This window comes from Lepidochelys olivacea (genome assembly GCF_965140295.1).
Source record: "Lepidochelys olivacea isolate rLepOli2 genome assembly, chromosome: 14".
NCBI lineage: Eukaryota > Metazoa > Chordata > Testudines > Cheloniidae > Lepidochelys > Lepidochelys olivacea.
The window spans coordinates 41,689,641-41,708,981 of NC_140424.1; the positions used below are offsets into that span (position 1 = coordinate 41,689,641).

The 19,341-nt window shown below is 49.8% G+C and overlaps 1 protein-coding gene across 3 annotated transcripts; it reads left to right on the forward strand.

Annotated features, from left to right (window-relative positions):
• Nucleotides 1-512: 512 nt before the first annotated feature.
• On the forward strand, nt 513-18,291 carry LOC311530887 (uncharacterized protein). 3 transcript variants are annotated; one of them, XM_084647893.1, is made up of 4 exons: nt 513-675; nt 6,687-6,813; nt 7,400-7,513; nt 12,336-18,291. In XM_084647893.1, exons 2-4 carry the CDS (start codon nt 6,780-6,782, stop codon nt 13,550-13,552), a joined length of 1,365 nt encoding a protein of 454 aa, XP_084504019.1. In that variant the 5' UTR covers nt 513-675; nt 6,687-6,779; the 3' UTR covers nt 13,553-18,291. The 3 variants fall into 3 exon arrangements, with proteins under 3 accessions (XP_084504019.1, XP_084504021.1, XP_084504020.1); XM_084647895.1 differs by lacking the exon at nt 7,400-7,513; XM_084647894.1 differs by lacking the exon at nt 513-675 and having other exon boundaries at nt 5,687-6,813.
• Nucleotides 18,292-19,341: the final 1,050 nt, after the last annotated feature.

A 19,341-nucleotide genomic window follows, 5' to 3' on the forward strand; every position in this document is an offset into this window, starting at 1 on the left:
GAGCAGCCTCTGCAGAGGTCAAGGACAGGGCTTGATTTGTAATGAAAGAGAAGCCCGGGCTCAAGCAATTTTGGTCACCAAAGCTCCTCCCTTTTTGCAGGAGCCAGGTCAGGCCCGGCCACGCCGGCCGGCAGCAGCTTGCAACAGCTGCACCGGGCCCGGCTCCTTAACGGCAGCTCCACGGGCCCCCGGGGCCGGGGTCCCCTGCAGCGGCAGCGGCAGGGGCAGGGGCAGGGGCAGAGGCAGAGGCAGAGGCAGGGGCGGGGGGGGAGGCTCGGGGCAGGCTGGCTTGCAAGGCAATCGGTTTGTCGCTAGGACCCTGACGGGCGCTGGGGGTCACGCCAGCCACCGCAGGAGCAGGAAGTGAATCGCGCTACACAGTAACTCTTTGTTGCTCCGGGAGGGAGCTCCGCGTTGTCCCTTGCAAGAGCCAGCCTCCCCCCCACCCCTCCAGCCTGCTGCACCGGGAGCCCCCCCCCCCGAACTCTGGCTGCAGCCGGGCGAGGTGAATATCCAGGAGTCGCACCCCCTCTGCTCCCCCCCCCCGCAATTTGCAAACCCCAACCTGCCCGGGACACCCCCGCCTAGGGAAGCAGAACTTCCACGCAAGGAAGGGGGGGGACACCCCCGGACGCTCCCCGCTGCTCCCCAGTGAGGACACCCCTTGGAGCAAAGGTAAGAGAGACCTGCCCTTTGCACCCCACCAAGGTTACACCCTCCCCCTGCAGACTCTGGTTATCCCGCCCCCGAGCCGTTGGCTGGGGATTTGAGGTTGAAAAATCAGCTCAGCGGGGTTGGTTCATGCCTGCGCCTTCCTGCTTTTTTTCCCCCTGCCAGTGGCACTTTTGTTTGCTAGGCGTGGATGTTCACATTGCCAGGCGCCCCTTGGGAACCTGTGCAAAGCGTGTGTGTGCGCGCGTGTGCATTGCACCCCCCTTCTCCCCCGCCCTGCAGCTGCACCCTCCGCTCGCGCAAACCGGAGTCGCTCCCAGCAGGGCAGAGGGGAGCTATGGCCGATTCACTCCAGATGGAATCTGGACTCATTGATTCCGGTGCGGTTACAGCTGATTGACGCCAGCCGGGGATCGGGCCCGGTTGGAGCCACACCGGTTTACAATGGGTGCGGAGCTTGGCTTGAAAACGTTGTGGAAACATACAGTGCCTATTTTTAGCAACAGTAGGTACAAGCTGGCTCTGGGTTACTTCCGGCTCCGCATATCATAGGAGGCTTAGATGGTCATCTAGTCCAGTGGCTCGCAACCTTTCCAAGCTACTGTCCCCCTTTCAGGAGGCTGATTTGTCTGGCGTACCCCCAAGCTTCACCTCACTTAAAAAAACACTTGCTTACAAAATGAGACATAAAAAATACCCAGTCACTATCACTGAAAATGAGACATAAAAAATACCCAGTCACTATCACTGAAAATGAGACATAAAAAATACCCAGTCACTATCACTGAAAATGAGACATAAAAAATACCCAGTCACTATCACTGAAAAATTACCCCCTTCTCATTGTTACCATATAATTATATAATAAATCTATTGCAATATAAATATTGTATTTCCATTCCAGGGTAGCGTTTAATTTCAGAAAGGAGAACAACACAAAAACGAGGAGGTTAGTGAATCAGAAATTAACGGGCCCAGCCCCAAATGTGAAATCTCTGCAAGCTGCCTGGAAACTTTTTAAAGATGCCATAATAGAGGCACAACTTAAATGTATACCCCAAATTAAAAAACGTAGTAAGGGAACCAGAAAAGAGCCACCCTGGCTAAACAACAAAGCAAAAGAAGCAGTGAGTGGCAAAAAGGCATCCTTTAAAAAATGGAAGTTAAATCCTTGTGAGGAAAATAGAAAGGAGCATAAACTCTGGCAAATGAAGTGTAAAAATGCAATTAGGAAGGCCAAAAAAGAATTTGGGGAACAGTTAGTCAAAGACTTCAAAAGTAGTAGCAAAAAAAATTTTAAGTACATCAGAAGCAGGAAGCCTGCTAAACCACCAGTGGGGCCACTGGACGATCGAGGTGCTAAAGGAGCACTCAAAGACGATAAGGCCATTGCGGAGAAACTAAAAGAATTCTTTGCATGGGTCTTCATGGCTGAGGATGTGAGGGAGATTCCCAAACCTGAGCCATTCTTTTTAGGTGACAGATCATAGAATCTCAGGGTTGGAAGGGACCTCAGGAGGTCATCTAGTCCAACCCCCTGCTCAAAGCAGGATCAATCCCCAATTTTTGCCCCAGATCCCTAAATGGTCCCCTCAAGGATTAAACTCACAAACCTGGTTTAGCAGGCCAGAGCTCAAACCACTGAGCTATCCCTCCACCAGATCTGAGGCACTGTCCCAGTCTGAGGTGTCATAAGAGGAGGTTTTGGAACAAATTGATAGATAAAACAGCAATAAGTCACCGGGACCAGATGGAATTCCCCCAAGAGTTCTGAAGGAACTCAAATGTGAAATTGCAGAACTAACTGTAGTCTGTAAACTATCGTTTAAATCAGCTTCTGTACCCAGATGACTGGAGGATAGCTAATGTGATGCCAATTGTAAAAAGGGTTCCAGAGGTGATCCTGGCAATTACAGGCCTGTAAGCCTGACTTCAGTACCGGGCAAACTGGTTGAAATTATAATAAAGAGCAATATGGTCAGACATATAGATGAACATAATTTGTAGAGAGAGTCAACATGGTTTTAGTAAAGGGAAATCATGCCTCAGCAATCTACTAGAATTCTTTGAGGGGGTCAACAAGCATGTGGACCAAGGGGATCTAATGGATATAGTGTACTTAGATTTTCAGAAAGCCCCATCTCAAAAAAGAGATATTGGAATTGGAAAAGGTTCAGAAAAGGGCAACAAAAATTATTAGGGGTATGGAATGGCTTCCGTATGAGGAGAGATTAATAAGACTGGGCCTTTTCAGCTTGAAAAAGAGATGGCTAAGGGAGGATATGATTGAGGTCGATAAAATCATGACTGGTGTAGAGAAAATAGATAAGGAAGTGTTGTTTACTACTTCTCGTAACACAAGAACTAGGGGTCACCCAATGAAATTAATAGGCATCAGGTTTAAAATCAATAAAAGGAAGTACTTCTTCACACAATGCACAGTCAACCTGTGGAACTCCTTGCTAGAGGATGTTGTGAAGGCCAAGACCATAAAAGGGTTAAAAAAAGAACTAGATAAATTCATGGAGAATAGGTCCATCAATGGCTATTAGCCAGGCTGGGCAGGAATGGTGTCCCTAGCCTCCGTTTGCCAGAAGCTGGGAATGAGCAACAGGGGATGGCTCACTTGATGATTCCCTGTTCAGTTCGTTCCGTCTGGGGCACCTGGCACTGGCCTCTGTCAGAAGACAGGACCCTGGGCTAGATGGACCATTGGTCTGACACAGTATGGCCGCTCTTATGTGTTTGTGGCATCCTGATGTATGACTGGGGCCTCTTAAGTGCTGCATTTTTCACCACCTACTTTGGAAAATCAGGCCCAACGAATGCAGGCCAAACCTTCAGAATATGGGACCGTATCCTGGAAAGCAGTGACTCCGCAAAGGATTTGGGGTCATGACAGACAAAGAACAGGAGCTCCCAGTGTGGTGCTGTTGCAAAGGAATAGGAGGAAGGAGGTGGTTTTACCTCTGTCCATGACCTTGGTGAGACAGGTACTGTGGTGCTGTGTACGTTTCCAGGGTCCACATTCTGAAAAATTGGAGAGGGTGCAGAAAAGAGCCACAACATTGATTGAAGGGGTGGCGAAAACAATCCACAGTGAGAGACTTAAAGGGCTCAAACTATTTATTTTAGCAGAAGGAGGACTAGGAGATGAGCTGATGATGGCATATAAAAAATCCTTTCACAGGGAGAAAATACCAACTTGGGAAGGACTTTATGAGTGGGGAAAGGCATAACCAGAACCAGTAACTGGACACTGGAGCCAGACAAATTCAAACGAGAAATAAGGCACATTTTTAATGGGGAGAATCATTAACTATTGGAACAAATCACCAAGGGAAGGAGGTGGATTCTTCCTTTACTGATCTCTTCCGAAGAGATGGGAGGCCTTTCTGGACAGTGTGCTTTAGTCGAACACAAGTTATTGGGCTCAGTGCATGGGGTGTCTGGATGAAATTCTTAGTCCTGTGTTGTAGATTTTATACATCAGACTATATCAGTGATTCTCAAACTTTTTTGATCGGGCCCCCCTTCTTTGTGTCTGTCATCGTTTATGCCTCTCCAAATACATATATGGCCACCCAGCTCTGAAGGCAGAGCGGAGAGCAGCGGCTGCTGGCTGGGCACCCAGCTCTGAAGGCAGCACCAGGGCCGGCAGCAGCACAGAAGTGAAGGGTGGCCATGTGAAAAGTTTGACATTCGTCTGTATCACTTTTTACAGCAGACTTAGCGCCCCGTTGCCACCCTGACTTCTATGCTGCGGCCACCACCCCCAGGCGGACAGCCAGTGCCCCGCTGCCTCCAGGTGAGGGAGGGAAGGGAAGGAGAGCCCGAGTCTCAGCTGCCTCCCGGTGAGGGAATGAGGGAGGGTGGTAGGAGCGCCCAGCTGTACCCTTTATCCCTGCTTTCCAGGTGTGCACGGCCCTTTTGCGTGAGCCCCAGCCACCGATGGCTGACAGCCAGAGCTCTTTAAAAAAAAACAACCACCCTAAAAACACACCGCTCGCTCCTCCCTTGACACATTCCTGTGCCTCCCTTGGGAGGCCCACCTCAAAGTTTGAGAACCGTTGGACTATCTGATCTAATGGTCCCTGGGACAGTAGCCTGTAATATCCTGAACAAACCATGGTGTGCTCGGTTAAACCTTATGGAACTGAGTTTAATAAATTGGAGCCCATTGTACTAAAAACGCAGTGGTCTGTGTGTTATTGAGGGATTGGATGAACTTTCACCATGGGAAGGGCAAATAGGGCAACAGCACGGGGGGGGCGTGATTAGGCAAATTCACTCTGGTGGTCACATCTCCAGACACACGCCATCCCCTAGGAGAGAGGGTCACCTAGATTAGTTCCAGCTGGGTTCTCCAGGGCCCAAAAGACAAGGAAAAATTTTTTGGTGAGACAACCTGGTTTTAAACTGGCTCAGGACCCAGCAAATGGACAGGACCTCTGGTCCTAGGCGGGCCCCGGTCCTTAGGAAAGTACTGGAAGGACTTTGGCCTCCTGAAGCCCCATAAGACTGAGTTGAAGCTGTGATGGGCTTCTTATGACCAGGGGGAAAGGCCCTGTGTGGGAACTGAAGGCCTAATTGCCATCCAGAGCCCTTGCTGAAGCGAGGGGGTAATCTCTGGTGGGCTTATTACCACATGTGTAGGTTCTTTTTATTGTATTTAATATGCTTTCTCTGTAATGCTTTCGAAATCTGCTTGCTTAGAAACAGCTGTGTAGTCAGTTATACCTGTGGCAGTCATGTCGCATACCATCTCCGAGGGGAGATGCTGAGGCGGTCTGTCTTTGGCTGGGGATATCACAGTATAGTCAAGGGACCGTGCAGCCAGATAATATCCCGCTCAGGAGGGAGAGGGACGCAGGTCTACGCCCAAGAAGGGCAAAGCCTGAAAGTTGGGGCCTTGGCAGGATCACTTATGAGAAAAATACAGGGGCCGTTGCTCTGAACTGTGTCAGTCCCTTATGGCCTTAAAAAAAATCTAGCGAGACAAGCTGGGGAGGTGATATCTTTTATTGAACCAACTTCTGCTGGTGAGAGAGACAAGCTTGTGAGCTACACAACAGCTCTTCTGGGCTCCGTGTAAGCTCCAAAACACGGCTCCTTTGATTCTGCTCTTTTCTAGCCTTTGGGCCAAAGTCTCTGTTCCTGGGAGGGTTTAAAAGTCTCGGTGGTTTCGGTCCTGGGAGGAGGGGCTGGGTCTGCGCAGGAGTAAAGTGACCCAGTGGGGCAGGGTCCAGAGTGTCTGCCTGCCGGGAAGGGGCCCGGGGAGCGTCGTGGTTGTGAAATGGACTCCAGCCCCTTCTGAAACCTCCCCCATTGCTCCTCTTGCCCCGACAGGCTGCAGAGTAACCACCAGCTTGTCCCATCCCCCACGGCCTGGGGCAGGGGAATGGTTGCAGTGATTCCAGCTCAGGGAGGGGATTTTCAGGGAGCTGCCGCTGGGTTGGTACCAGGGGGGCAGGGCAGGAAACAGGATGAAAAAGGGGGCAGGGCAGGGTGTGAAAACTTGCTGGGACGAGAACCCCCCTGTGGTCAGGGAGCGGGAATTTCCCCCGGGGTGGGGACAGAGCTAGGAAAAATCTCAGTGCTGGAAGTTGAACCTACTAGCCAGGGCTGCTGTGGAATATGAAAGGGACACCCAGCGGTGAGGCCCAAGGGAGATGCCCCGTTCCCTCACTCCCAGCTGTGAGAAATGGGGAGAGGTTTGGGATTCCTGTCCCTGGACCCTGCTGAGGGGCTCCATCTCCTATATCAGCCTCTGACTAGTGGGTGTGTGATAACCGGGAAGGCTTCTGCCCTCCTCCACCAGCTGGGAGGGACAAGGAGCTCTCCCCTTCTCCCCACCCTGAAGCCTCCTGGCTGCTCTGAGCAGGGTGGGGGTGGGATTCTGCTCCTCTGTGACCCCCCCCCAGAGCTTCCATTTTATCGGCCCTCCTCCCCTGTGACTCGTGGGATTGTGGCTGGGGCAGCAGGTGCTGAGTGGGGGACTCGTGTTGTTTCAGGGGCCGGTGACCTTCGAGGAGGTGGCTGTGTATTTCACCCAGGGGCAGGGGGCTCTGCTGGACCCCGCTCAGAGAGCCCTCTACAGGGACGTCATGCAGGAGAACTACGAGACGGTGACCTCGCTGGGTAAGAGATTCCTGTGCCCTCGGTTATTAGAAGCCGTGGGGTCTGTGATGTGCCCAGTTTTTCTGCTCAGGTTCTTTCCTGGTCAGTTAGATTTCCCAGTCTCCTGATCCAGTGTGAGACTTTCATCTGTGCACCCTTCCCATGGGACAGGGGAGCCAGCCACGCAGTGAGGATGCCAGTTCACTCCCATCCCTCCAGCTTTCCAGGAGTGGAAACAGTGTCACAGGCCCAATCCCCCACACCAGCACCACCACACACAAAGATGTGCCTCATCGAAGGAGGCTTGAAGGCCATGTTCCCATCTGTGTGGTATTAGGGGATGTGCCTTTAAGGGCTGAGCTTCCTGGACAGAATCTGGGACGGGGTGCGGGGGGCAGTGAAGTTCTTCTTGTTACATGCACAGAGTGGAAATAAGGCAGAGCTCTCACAATCACGGTGAGTACTGAGTGATCACTGGGCACCGCAGTTGGTTTGGATTCCACGTCCCCCCAGCACAGGTTAAAATCAGGGGAATGTGCTTTGTGCCAAATACTCTCCCAATGCCTGACACACGCTGATCTTGCCTGATTTCACTCCCCCTGAGCAGGATATCCCATTCCCAAACCTGAGCTGATCACCCAGCTGGAACAAGGGGAAGAGCTGTGGGTTCCGGATCTCCAGACCTCTGAGGAAGGGGAGATCCCAAGAGGCACCCATATGGGTGAGTTGTTGGTTTTGGACACAGAAACCCCCTGTTGAGCGAAGGGGGGGGGGGGGGACTGTGACTTCCCCCTCCCCCCACAAGCTGTTGCCTCATCGCACCCAGGTCTGGGTTGTAGCCAGCAAGTGTCGTATCCTGATGACCGATGTCACTCAAAGCTGCCTGACTGTTTCTGGCTGTCAACTGCCAGGAGCTGCTGCATCAAACCATTGGCTTATTCTGCCTCATCGTCCAAGCACGGAGTCCCTCTTCCTTTTTTAACCTCTCCCTCTAGCTTCAAAATGTAGTAGCAGCCGGTGAAGCTGTTCAGGCCATCAACAGCCTTTCTGTCTCCCTCTCATCCCACCTCCGCTCCCGCATTCTAGGTGGGGAGCCGCCTAAATTAGCCAGTGGGGGAGATGCTCAGGAGAGAGGCGTGTGTCCTAAGCTGCATCCTATGATGGGACTTTGGCACCTAGGCAGAAGGGAGACGTCTATTTCTGCTGGCGATCCACAGCCGGGAACCCCTGGATTAGGTGTCTAAGCTGTTTCTTGCACAAAACACCTGGTGGGGTGGGGCAAGGGAGGACAATTGACAACCTTTAGCCCAGGGACTAGGACAGCAGTTCTCAAACGATGGGTCGCGACCCCGTTTTAATGGCGTCACCGGGCCAGTGTTAGACCCTGGACTGAAGCCGAAGCCTGAGGGCTTCTGCTCTGGGACGCAGGGCTCAGACTTCAGCCCGCCCTGCTTAGGGCAGTGGGGCTCAGGTTATGGCTTCAGGTCCCCTGCTGGGGCTCGGTCTACTGTCCTGCCGCCTGGAGGTGTCATGGCATAAGGGGGTCGTGGTGCAATGAAGTTTGAGAACCACTGAACTCAGGTATTCGCCCAGCACCAGTTCAATTCCTTCTTGTGCCTGATAGGAAGAAGGGATTTGAACTTGAGTCTCCCGCCTCTCAGAAAAAATGCTGAAATCACTGGATGATGGGATCTTCTGATGTAGGTTTCACTCAGTCTCTCCCATTGAAGCTTCTCTACTTAAAAGAAAACAGTCATTGGAGGAGGGACGGAAACATTGCTCTCCCACATCCAACGTGAATGCCCTCCCCACTGGTATCTAGACTCATTCACCCTCACCTTTCCTGGCCCGGCGACTATTCCTTGTCATTTGTAGTAGCAAATAGTTCTCTTTAAGCCATTCGACAACATTTCGGGTGTTTGGTGTCGGTTGAAAGTATTCACCGAACTTGATACAAGTCCACAAATAGTTTCTGGTCAAATGAAACTGTATTTTCCAATGAATAAACTATTCAACCAAACAGTTTTCCCCCCAGCTACACTTGTCCTATTTGTTTACTGGGTGCTGGTTGCTTACTAAGCCCTCATGAAGGACAGTATCTGCTCTGAGGAGCTCATGACTTTAAGGTAGAGTCCTGCGTGCGACTCTTTTTAATCGCACTGTGACGAGTTCGGTCACAGAGACCCCCCCTTGGGACTGTCACCTGATGTGCTGAATTTACCGCTGAGCAGTTTTTGGTTAAAGTCTGCAGCGTTGGGGGCGTGGCCCAGACCTGGGTGTGTGTTGCAGCAGGCTGGCATGTCTGGCTCAACAAGGCAGGGTTCTGGAGTCCCAAGCTGGCAGGGAAAATGAGCTCAGAGGTAAATTCAGTACATCAGGTGACAGTCCCAAGGGGATCTCTGTGACCGAACCCATCACACCCACTCCCGTCCTGCTTCCACTATTATGGCAGCGAGTCCACACTAGTCCCATGCAGGGCTCTAACTTAAGGCTTCTACAAATTAAAAGAACCTCCATTTGAGCTAATGTGCCGTCTCTAGATCAACTGACTAAGCAGATGCAAATTAGATACATAAAAATAAGAACTAAATCATTGACCCCTCAGGCAGGTAATTAGAAATTAGTGGTTCAGGTACCCAAAGTCTCTCATATTCCTCCATGTGTCAGATCAGCATCTTTGATCATCATGGATGGGGGAAAGGTCTGTCCCAGGTTCCCCAAACTCTCATCCCTACTGAATCTGAGTGTCCTGCCCTGGAACCTCCCAGGCTTTCCCCTTCTGGAGCGTGAGTATTGAGGAGAGTGCGTGGACTTCCTGCGCAAATCTAGAACCGGCCCACAAATCTGGGCTTTTCTAGGGATTCAGAGACACATAGGAATGTTGGGCTGGCACAGACCTTGAGAGGTCATCTAGTTGAGCCCCGTGCTCTGAGGACAGGGGATGGATCACTTGATGATCACCTGTTCTGTTCACGCCCTCTGAAGCACCTGGCTTTGGCCACTGTCGGAAGACAGGATACTGGGCTAGATGCACCTTTGATCTGACCCAGTATGGGAGTTCTTATCTTCTTAAGTATACTTGGACCATCCCTGACGGGTATTTATCTAACCTGTTATTTAAAACCTCCAATGATGGGGATTCCACAGCCTCCCTCAGAAGCCTGTGCCAGTACTGAACTGTTCTCTATTGGAAAAGGTTCTGAAAAGGGCAACAAAAATGATTAGGGGTATGAAATGGCTCCCGTATGAGGAGAGATTAATAAGACTGGGACTTTTCAGCTTGGACAAGAGACAACTAAGGTGGATATGATAGAGGTCTATAAAATCATGACTGGTGTGGAGAAAGTAAACAAGGAAGTGTTATTTACTCCTCATAACACAAGAACTAGGGGGTCACCAAATGAAACTAATAGGCGACAGGTTTAAAACAAACAAAAGGAAGTATTTCTTCACACGACGCACAGTCAACCCATGGAACTCTTTGCCAGAGGATGTTGTGAAGGCCAAGATTATAACAGGGTTCAAAAAAGAACTACATAAGTTCATTGAGGACAGGTCCATCAATGGCTATTGACCAGGATGGGCAGCGATGGTGTCCCTAGTCTCTGTTTGCCAGAAGCTGGGAATGGGCAACAGAGGATGGATCACTTGATGATTCCCTGTTCTGTTCATTCCCTCTAGGCCACCTGGCATTGGCCATTGTCGGAAGACAGCACACTGGGCTAGATGGACCTTGGGTCTGACCCAGTATGGCCATTCTTATGTTCTTGTTCTTATCGTTATAAAGACTTTTCCTAATATCTAACCAAAACTTCCCTTGCTGCAGATTAAGCTGATTACTTATTCTCTGACCTTCAGTGGACATGGAGAACTGTTCATCACTGTCCTCTTTATAACAATCCTTAACATATTGGAAGACTGTTATCAGGTCCCCCCTCGGTCTTCTTTTCTCAAGACTAAACATGCCCAGTTTATTTTACCTTTCCTCATAGGTCAGGTTTTCTAAACCTCATATTTTTATTGCTCTCCTCTGGACTTTTTCCAGTTTGTCCACCATCTTTCTTCAAGTGTGGTGCCCAAAACTGGACAAAATATTCCAGCTGAGGGCTCACCAGTGTCAAGTAGAGTGGGACAATTACTTTGTGTCTTGCATACAACATTCCTGATAACACACGCCAGAATCATATTAGTCTTTTTCACAGCCACATCATTGGCTCATATTCAATTTGTGCTCCACTATAATCTCCAGATCCTTTTTAACAGTACGACCACCCAGCCAGTTATTCCCCATTTTGTAGTTGTGGATTTGATTTTTCCTTCCTAAGTGTAGCACTTTGCACTTTTCCTTACTGAATTTCATCTTGCTGATTTCAAACCAATTCTCCAACTTGCCAAAGTTGCTTTGAATTCTAATCCTGTCCTCCAAAGTGCTTGCAACCCCTCCTAGCTTGATGTTATATACAGATTTGATAAGCATACGCTTCACTCCATTATCCAAGTCATTAATGAAAATACTGAATAGTACAGGATCCAGGACTGACCCCTGTGGGACCCCACTTGATATGCCCTCTTAGTTTGACAGCAAAGCATTGATTACTACACTTTGGGTATGGTCTTTCAACTAGTTGTGCACCCAGCTGATAATAATTTCATCTAATCACAAGACATTCTCATAAGCAAACTAGGGAAATGTCAAAAGCTTTATTAAAATCAAGATAGACTTCAGTAAGGCATTTGATTTGGTACTGCATGTCATTGTGATTAAAAAATGACAATGATATCAAATTAACATGGCACACGTTAAATGGATTAAAAACTGGCTAACTGATAGATCTCGAAATGTAACTGTAAACAGGGAATTGTCAAGTGGATCTATTTCCAGTGTGGTCCTGCAGGGATCGGTTCTTGTCCCTACACTATTTAACATGTTTTTTCAATGTCCTAGAAGAAAACATAAAATCATCACTGGTAATGTTTGCCGGTGACACGCCAATTGCGGGGATTGGTGAATAACCAAGAGGCCAGGTCACTGATACAGAGCGATCTAGATCACTTGGTAAACTGGGTGCAAGCAAACAATGTGGGTTTTAATCCATCTAAATGTAAATATATACATCTAGGAGCAAAGAATGTAAGCCATACTTAGAGGATGGGGGACTTTATCATTTGTAGAACAGATGACTAAGTAGATAGCGTATCCTGCCTGGCGATGGCTAATGATTATTCATCGTCATTTATAGTTTGTCTTCTCAAAGGGGAAGCTGGCTGGGGAGTCAGAGAGGCAGTCAGTTCTCTGCCCCAATCCACCTACGTTGTGAAGACAGAGAGGTTAAAGAAAAAAATGAGCCTTTGTGCTTGGAAGATGAGGAGAAATAATCCAGTTGTAACCACTTCAGAGAAGGAAAAATTATAGATGGATTAATACATTTTACCTTTCTCAGTCTTCCCAACGGTTCTTGTGTCGTATTTCCCCTTTGCTGTTCCCCTTTATTTCCTTTCCCCCAAGCACAGAGAATGACTCCTGTCTGGATTCTCTATTTCAGCAGGTGAAGGTACAGTGAGTGAGATCAAGGAAGAGAATCCACAGCAGGAAAGTCCTGAGCAACAGGAACTGCATAGAATGTTATCGGAAAGATCCAAAGAGAATTTTTCCCAGAGTGCTGAACAGGGAAAAGTCTGCGAGAATCAGCACAAGTCAGAGAGGCACAAAGGGAAAGAAATGGGTAAAGCCATTAATTGTAGGAGAGGACTCAGTAATCCCAAGGAAACCACAGCCCAACAGAAAATCCAGACAGAAGAGAGAAAATACACGTGCACTGAATGTTGGAAAAGCTTCAGTCGTAGTTCAAACCTTATTGCCCATCAGAGAATCCACACTGGAGAGAGACCCTTTAAATGTACAGAGTGTGGGAAAAGCTTCATTCAGAGAGTAAACCTCATTTCTCATCAGAGAATCCACACGGGGGAGAGACCCTATAAATGTACTGAGTGTGGGAAAAGCTTCAGTAAGAGATCGCACCTAAATACACACACGATAATCCACACGGGAGAGAGACCCTATAAATGTACCGAGTGTGGAAAAAGTTTCGGTCAGAGATCACAGCTTAATACGCACAAAATAATCCATGCAGGAGACACATCCATGATAACCCATGCCAGAGAGAAACATTATACGTGCTTGGACTGTGGAGAAAACTTGAAGTGGAGCTCAGAACTTGTTACACATCAGAGACTCCACACAGGAGAGATCCCTTATAAATGCTTCGACTGTGGGAAATGTTTCATGCGGAGTTCAACCCTTATCTTACACCAGAGAATCCACACAAGAGAGACACCCTATCAGTGCCCTAACTGTGGGGAAAGATTCAGGTGGAGTACGCAGCTTGTGAAGCATCAGATGCTCCACACGGGAGAAAGACCCTATAAATGTCCCGACTGTGGGAAAAGCTATAGTGACAGCTCATCCCTTATTTCACATCAGCGAACCCACACAGGAGAGAAGCCCTATACCTGTGTGGACTGTGGGAAAAGTTTCAATCAAAACTCAACCCTGAACAGACACAAGAGGCTCCACACGGGAGAAAAACCCTATAAATGCACTGAGTGTGGGAAAAGTTTCAGTCAGCGATCAAACCTCAGTGTGCATCAGCGACTCCACACAGGAGAGAAACCCTATAAATGCCCTGACTGCGGGAAAAGCTTTAATCGGAGATCAAACCTTAGCGTGCACAAGAAACTCCATGCAGGAAAGAAACCTTGAATGGGGGAGATGCTACAACTGGGGCTCTGATTTATATTAGGCATCAGCAAATCCATACAGGGAAGATACCTCTTAAACATCCTTAGCATGGAAAATACTTCAAGCAGAGTTAATGGGCCTCTCTACCCTACAGAGCCTTGGCCGGGATAGCTCTGCTGGCAGTCACCTAGTGGATAAGCAGCGCAAGCCAACAGAGATCTTCTGCCAAAACAGCTAAACAGCCTCCCGGAAGGAGATTAGCTAAACCCACAGAAGCACTAGCTGTGTCTACACTCAGAGTTTTGCCAGCATGGCTGGGGTGTGTGTGATTTTTTTCCCCACACTCTCAGCCAACATAGCTATGCCGGAAAAACTTTGTAGTCTAGACAAAGCAGTTATTGGACAACAGGAGAGAGATTCTATCAGTGCCCTAACTAGGGCTGGCTACTGTGTTAAAAAAATAAAAAAATCTGTTTCCTCATTCCCACATACATCAGGGGCATTTGGCTCTCAGGGATCCAGAAGCCCATCGCTGGGGTGAGGACCCAGGAGCAGCCGAGCAGCAGCTGGTCAGTGACCCTCTGGCTCTGTCTGGTCTAAGCAAACCCTAGGCAGAGGAGGAGAAGCCCCCATCAGCCCCTCCCTGCTGCAGCCCTGGCTGCTGAGCTGATGGGCCACAGGTGGGGGACGGGAGAGAGAGAAACTCCTCCAGATGCTCCCTCACCCTGGCTGAAGTTCCCCCCTCTCCATTTCCCACCCAGCCGGGATCCCCCTGTCATGGAGATGAGGAGAAGGTGTCAGGCCCCACCTTCACTTAGACCCATGTCCCCACCCCCATCTTCCACCAGCCCCTGGGCTGGGCTCCCCCATTTCCCTCGAGCTGTTCCCTACAGGGCGAGTGTCCCTGAGGAGCTGATAACTCCTCATCTCCCCAAATCTACAAGGGTGCTGGGCTCTGGGGGATCAAAGGTTGAGACCAAGGGGGACAGGTTTTGGGAATAGAGCTGGAGTATTAAATATTGGAGCTGGGAAGCAGAGCGAGCTGAGTGCTGGGGCTATCAGGCATTTGGGGATCATGGAATAAGAGGAGGTGGAAGGGATGGGGTTAGGAAGATGATTTCTCCTATCGTTCACATCCCTGCTCCCCCTGCAATGAAACATTGACAGGGCCTACTTTCCCTAGGACCCCTTGTAGGATCCCTAGAAAAGCCTAGAAGCCTAGGAATCCCCTCTCAGCTTCACCACCCTCAGCCTCTGAGTGTTCTCTTAGATTAGGAAGTGTGGACAGGGATAGCTAGCGCATTTCCTTCTGATCCTGGCCAAACTTTCACCCTGTTTTCTAATTCAGACCCACACGGAGCTCATTTTGCAGGGTGATTGTTAGTTACCGAGTTCCTGCTTCAGGGACACAGTGACTCATCCCCAGTTCTTCTTATCTTGCTTGGGGTCGTCCCAAAGACTTCTTTGTTTTTTTAATAAAACAGAATGGCATAACTGAACAGATTATAAATGGATTCGGGCAGGGATAGAAAAATATTTTGTGTTAGCCTCTGTGTTACTTGAGGACAACCTGGTGAAACAGGGATTCTTGCCTTTCCCCATGACTACTTCATTCCCCTCTTCCCAGTTTTACCTTAAGAACAGCCATACTGGGTCAGACCGATGGACCAGCTTGCCCAGTATCCTGTCTTCTGATAATGGCCAATGCCAGATGCTTCAGAGGGAATGAACAGAACGGGGAAATTATCGAATGATCCATCCCCTGTCATCCAGTCCCACCTCCTGGCCATCAGAGGCTTAGGAACACCTAGAACGTGGAGTTGCATCCCTGTCCATGTTGGCTAATAGCCATTGATGGACCTATCCTTTGTATCTAATTCTTTTTTGAACCCAGTTATAGTTTTGGCCTTCACATCACTTGGCAATGAGTTCCACACGTTGACTGTGCGCTGTGTGAAGAAGTATTTCCTTTTGTTTGTTTTAAACCTGATGCCTATTAATTTCATCATTTCCCCCCTTAATTTCATGGATCTTCTGTCCATGCCATGGAGAATTTATCTTCTCTTTATCCTACCCCTGTAGTTCCCAAAGTGGCACACGGCACAGTATTCTCAGGTCTCCGTGCTTAGGAATTGCGCTTTGATTACTTTGATCCTAAATCAGGAGGACTGGAGCCGAAAGCATCACAGACCCAGAGGGGGAATTCGAATAAATCCCAGACACAGTATGATCATTCTGAACCTAAATCCCAGTTTCCATCTGTTGGTAAAGAGGTTTGTGGGGTTTTGCCAGCCAAGCTCTGTTTGTTTGCAGGTGGGAAGGTTTCGTGGTGGTGGAGGTGTTTCTTTCCTTCATTCTTTCTTTTCCCCCTTTGTTACGATGAGGCTAAAATTTTGATACATAACACAAGGCACAAAGTGCAACAGGCAAAAGGCAGTTTACAGGAGAACTCAGGTAAAGCTTTTCTTCTGCATTTGAGTCAAATACAACATGTCCTGGATTTCACTTGATATGAACATGGAAGTGTACCATAACCCCCCGTAGGGTGGCCTGTTCTCTCTTTCCTGTTGGTCATTTGGTCACAGACTTGGATGTTAGTGTTGTATGACAGGATGTAGACCCGATTTACTGGGGGCTTCATGAGGCAACTGACCAGATACCAGTATAGCCCTTATTTTATTTTTTTGCCATTTTCCCAGGGGTGCTGGAACAATTTTGTACAGTTGGGGTGCTGAGAGCTATTGAACCAGCTTGTGAACCCTGTATATGATGGAAACCACTTCAAGCCAGCACCCCAAGTTCCAGCACCTAGGCATTTTCCCCAGCCTTTGCCCTGAGATGTTAGCGTCGTTTGAACAGTGATCACTATAAACAGCCACAAACACTGACGGGCGAATGTGAGAGTCGCTATCCAAAAAGCAGAGGCTAAAACGGGGCAGGAAGTTACGTCTGACCCCTAGCAGAGCTGTAAGATACAGTCAGATGGGGCAGCTATGGGAGGGCAGACAGACGCAGCCGGAATCCCGCAGGGTTTGCTTTTGAGAGCCAGAGAACTGAGGCGGCATTCGCTGCATGGGGGCCAACGAGACAAGAAGGCGAATCTAAAGGGCTCTTAATGAGCCCTCCAAGGAAATGATGGGGGTGTCTCCTGATTCCCAGGAGGTTGAGCGGAGCTGAGAAGAAAGGGGGGAAGTCAGCAGGCCTGTCCTTTCCAAAATCCAGGGTGAGCCCCATCACTGAGGCCAGTGGCAACAAAGAGCTGTGACCTAAGTGCCTTACGTTTGAAAACAGACGCAGGTAGACAGTTACAAGTCTATACCCAGGGACTTGCCTCGACGTACCCAGACAGGACTGTTTCTCTGCGATTGCCATCCGGATGATACTTCACCAAAGGGGGCTGCGTGCGGGTGTTGTTATTGCTGGAGGTACGTATGGAAAATGTTTTAAGGGTGTAGAATATTGCGTTCCCAAGCTCCTGGAGGTGAAGCTGGTCACTTGGGGCGGGGTGGCTCTCGGAGCCAAGTCAACCTAGAGCGAGAACAGTCGACATCATTCAACCCAGCCCAGCCAAGTGTAGACAAGGTGTGGGCGTGGGCCTTTACAAAGCACAAAAGTGTCCAAGAAAAAGACCTTGAACAGGGGACAAACTGGAGTTAACGAAACATCCTGGGTCTCAAAAGAGACACAAGGTCTGGCACCGCATGAAAGGGAAAGAAGGCACAAGACAGTGTCCATTCTGGAGGCGATAGTCTGCCAGCGTGTCTTCAAGTGGATTCCAGCTCTGGACGAGCATTATACAGACTGACTTTTGGGTGAGAAATGCCTTAGGAGATGGGAAAGAAACTTGTTAATAAGCATAGTCCTGAGATTGCATTTTATATATTCCCTTTATTGTAACCATACGTTTCCCATCCTTATACTTGCTTCGCTCTGAATCTTCATTGTAAAGTTCTAGCAAATAAACTTCTATTTGGTGACACTATAGACTCAGCTAGGTGCCGTGTGCTAGGGAGAGCGTTGAACTGAGGTGAAGCTAGTGAACAGGAGAGGGCATTGCTTTGCAGCCAATCTGCGCGCAGTGCGGGTGTCCAGAAGTTGAGTGTAATGAAGCGGGGTGGGCAGACAGCTTGGAGGGACCTGTGCCTTGGGGCCAGCACAGAACTCTGGGGGCTAACGATTTCTATAGATGCAGACATGGGTCATCTCCGCTTTGCCCCCAGGGAGCCTAAGGGCTGGGGTGTGCAGATCGCTGGCCTGCAGAGGGAAAATGGGGCACTTGTGTTGCCAGGGGTTTGGGGTGGGAATGTCGGAAGCTCTCCCTACCTTGCCTGTCCCCCCCCACACACACCACAAATGTCTCAGCTGGGATTGGAGATGCTGCTTCCTGGGTTTCCTGCTCGCAGAGAGTTTGCTTTTGTGACCAGAGCCTGGGCGTCTCTCGGATCCTCTCCCCTCTTCTGTAAGAGGTCACTGTTGCTGGTGCCTGCGGGAGCAGGGCTGGGCTGGGGTCGAAATGCACCGTGCTGAGCAAGGCTGGGCCTTGGGTGGGGAGGGGGGCTTTGACTTCTGATTTCCCACTTGGGAATAATCAAGTTAAATGGAGTTTCTCAAACTCCCAGAGTCCTTTGTCTTGAATAATGGGTAAAAATGGCCTTCGGTGGATGCAGCAGCCAGGGGGGAAGCTCAATCTTGAGCACTGCAGAGGACAGATTCCAGACCTGTCAGAGCTCTGGGGTTTCAGACCTTTCTATGGGCCTGGAGGGTTTTGGGGGGGTGGGAGGGGGTTTCCCTTGTCTACAGGGGATTTTCTTTATAAAACACTCTTCTCCCAGCAAATAAGGGATATTGTTACTTAATACTTTGCATGGTAACTGGGTTTTTGGCCCCTTCTTTTTCTGTATCTTTAAAAAAAGGGTTATAAAAATCATTAAAGGTGGCTGTTGCCACGGAAACGACGCAGGCCGAGGTCTCTGTATTCCAAACCTTGTAAAGCTCTTCAGGTTGGCCCATGACAGGGGAGGGGCAGGGTGCTCACACGAACTGAGCATGCTCAGTAACCTCTGCTGAAGCCACTGCCCCTTCACCCTGCCCTTACTTGGCATAAGATTCTGCTGACTGCTTTTTACAGGGGTTAAAAAGGGGCGAAGGGGACAAATCGGAGGAGAGGCGTGGCCAGGGTCAAGGGGTGGAAACTGGGGAAAGGGGAGGTGACGGCGGGAGGGGAACCCCAGCACCACTGCTGGTGCCCCTCAGCTTTCTCCCCTGCGGTCGCCACCACCATCGCTGGTCCTACAGCAACACTGGTGGCAAGCGTAAGAACGGCCAGACTGGGTCAGACCAAAGGACCAGCCAGCCCAGTATCCTGTCTTCTGACAGTGGGCAATGCCAGGTGCCCCAGAGGGAATGCACAGAACAGGTGCTCATCCGGTGATCCATCCCCTGTCGTCCACTGTCAGCGGCTGGCCAAGGTAGGGACTCTTGCCGACACGACTGCCACCAGTGAGACCTCTGCTGCCAGCAGAAATGGCCAAGGAAAGCAAAAAGGGGAGGGGGGCCTGGTCAGGAAGTCCTCTTCTGTGGTGATTGCACGCAGCTGGGAACCGCCCTTCTCCCCCGCATCCCTTCCGCCGGCTCGGGGGGGGGGGGGTGCCAGGTGGCCACTGCGCTGCCTGCCACGTTATCACCATCTGCCATAGCCCCTCTGCCCACTGCAACCTCCTCTTCGTCCATCTGGGACTGTCAGGGCCCCTGCCCCATCTGCCCCAGGAAGTGCAGGGTCCCACATGTTTCTTTTTTTGCTGGCAAGTCAC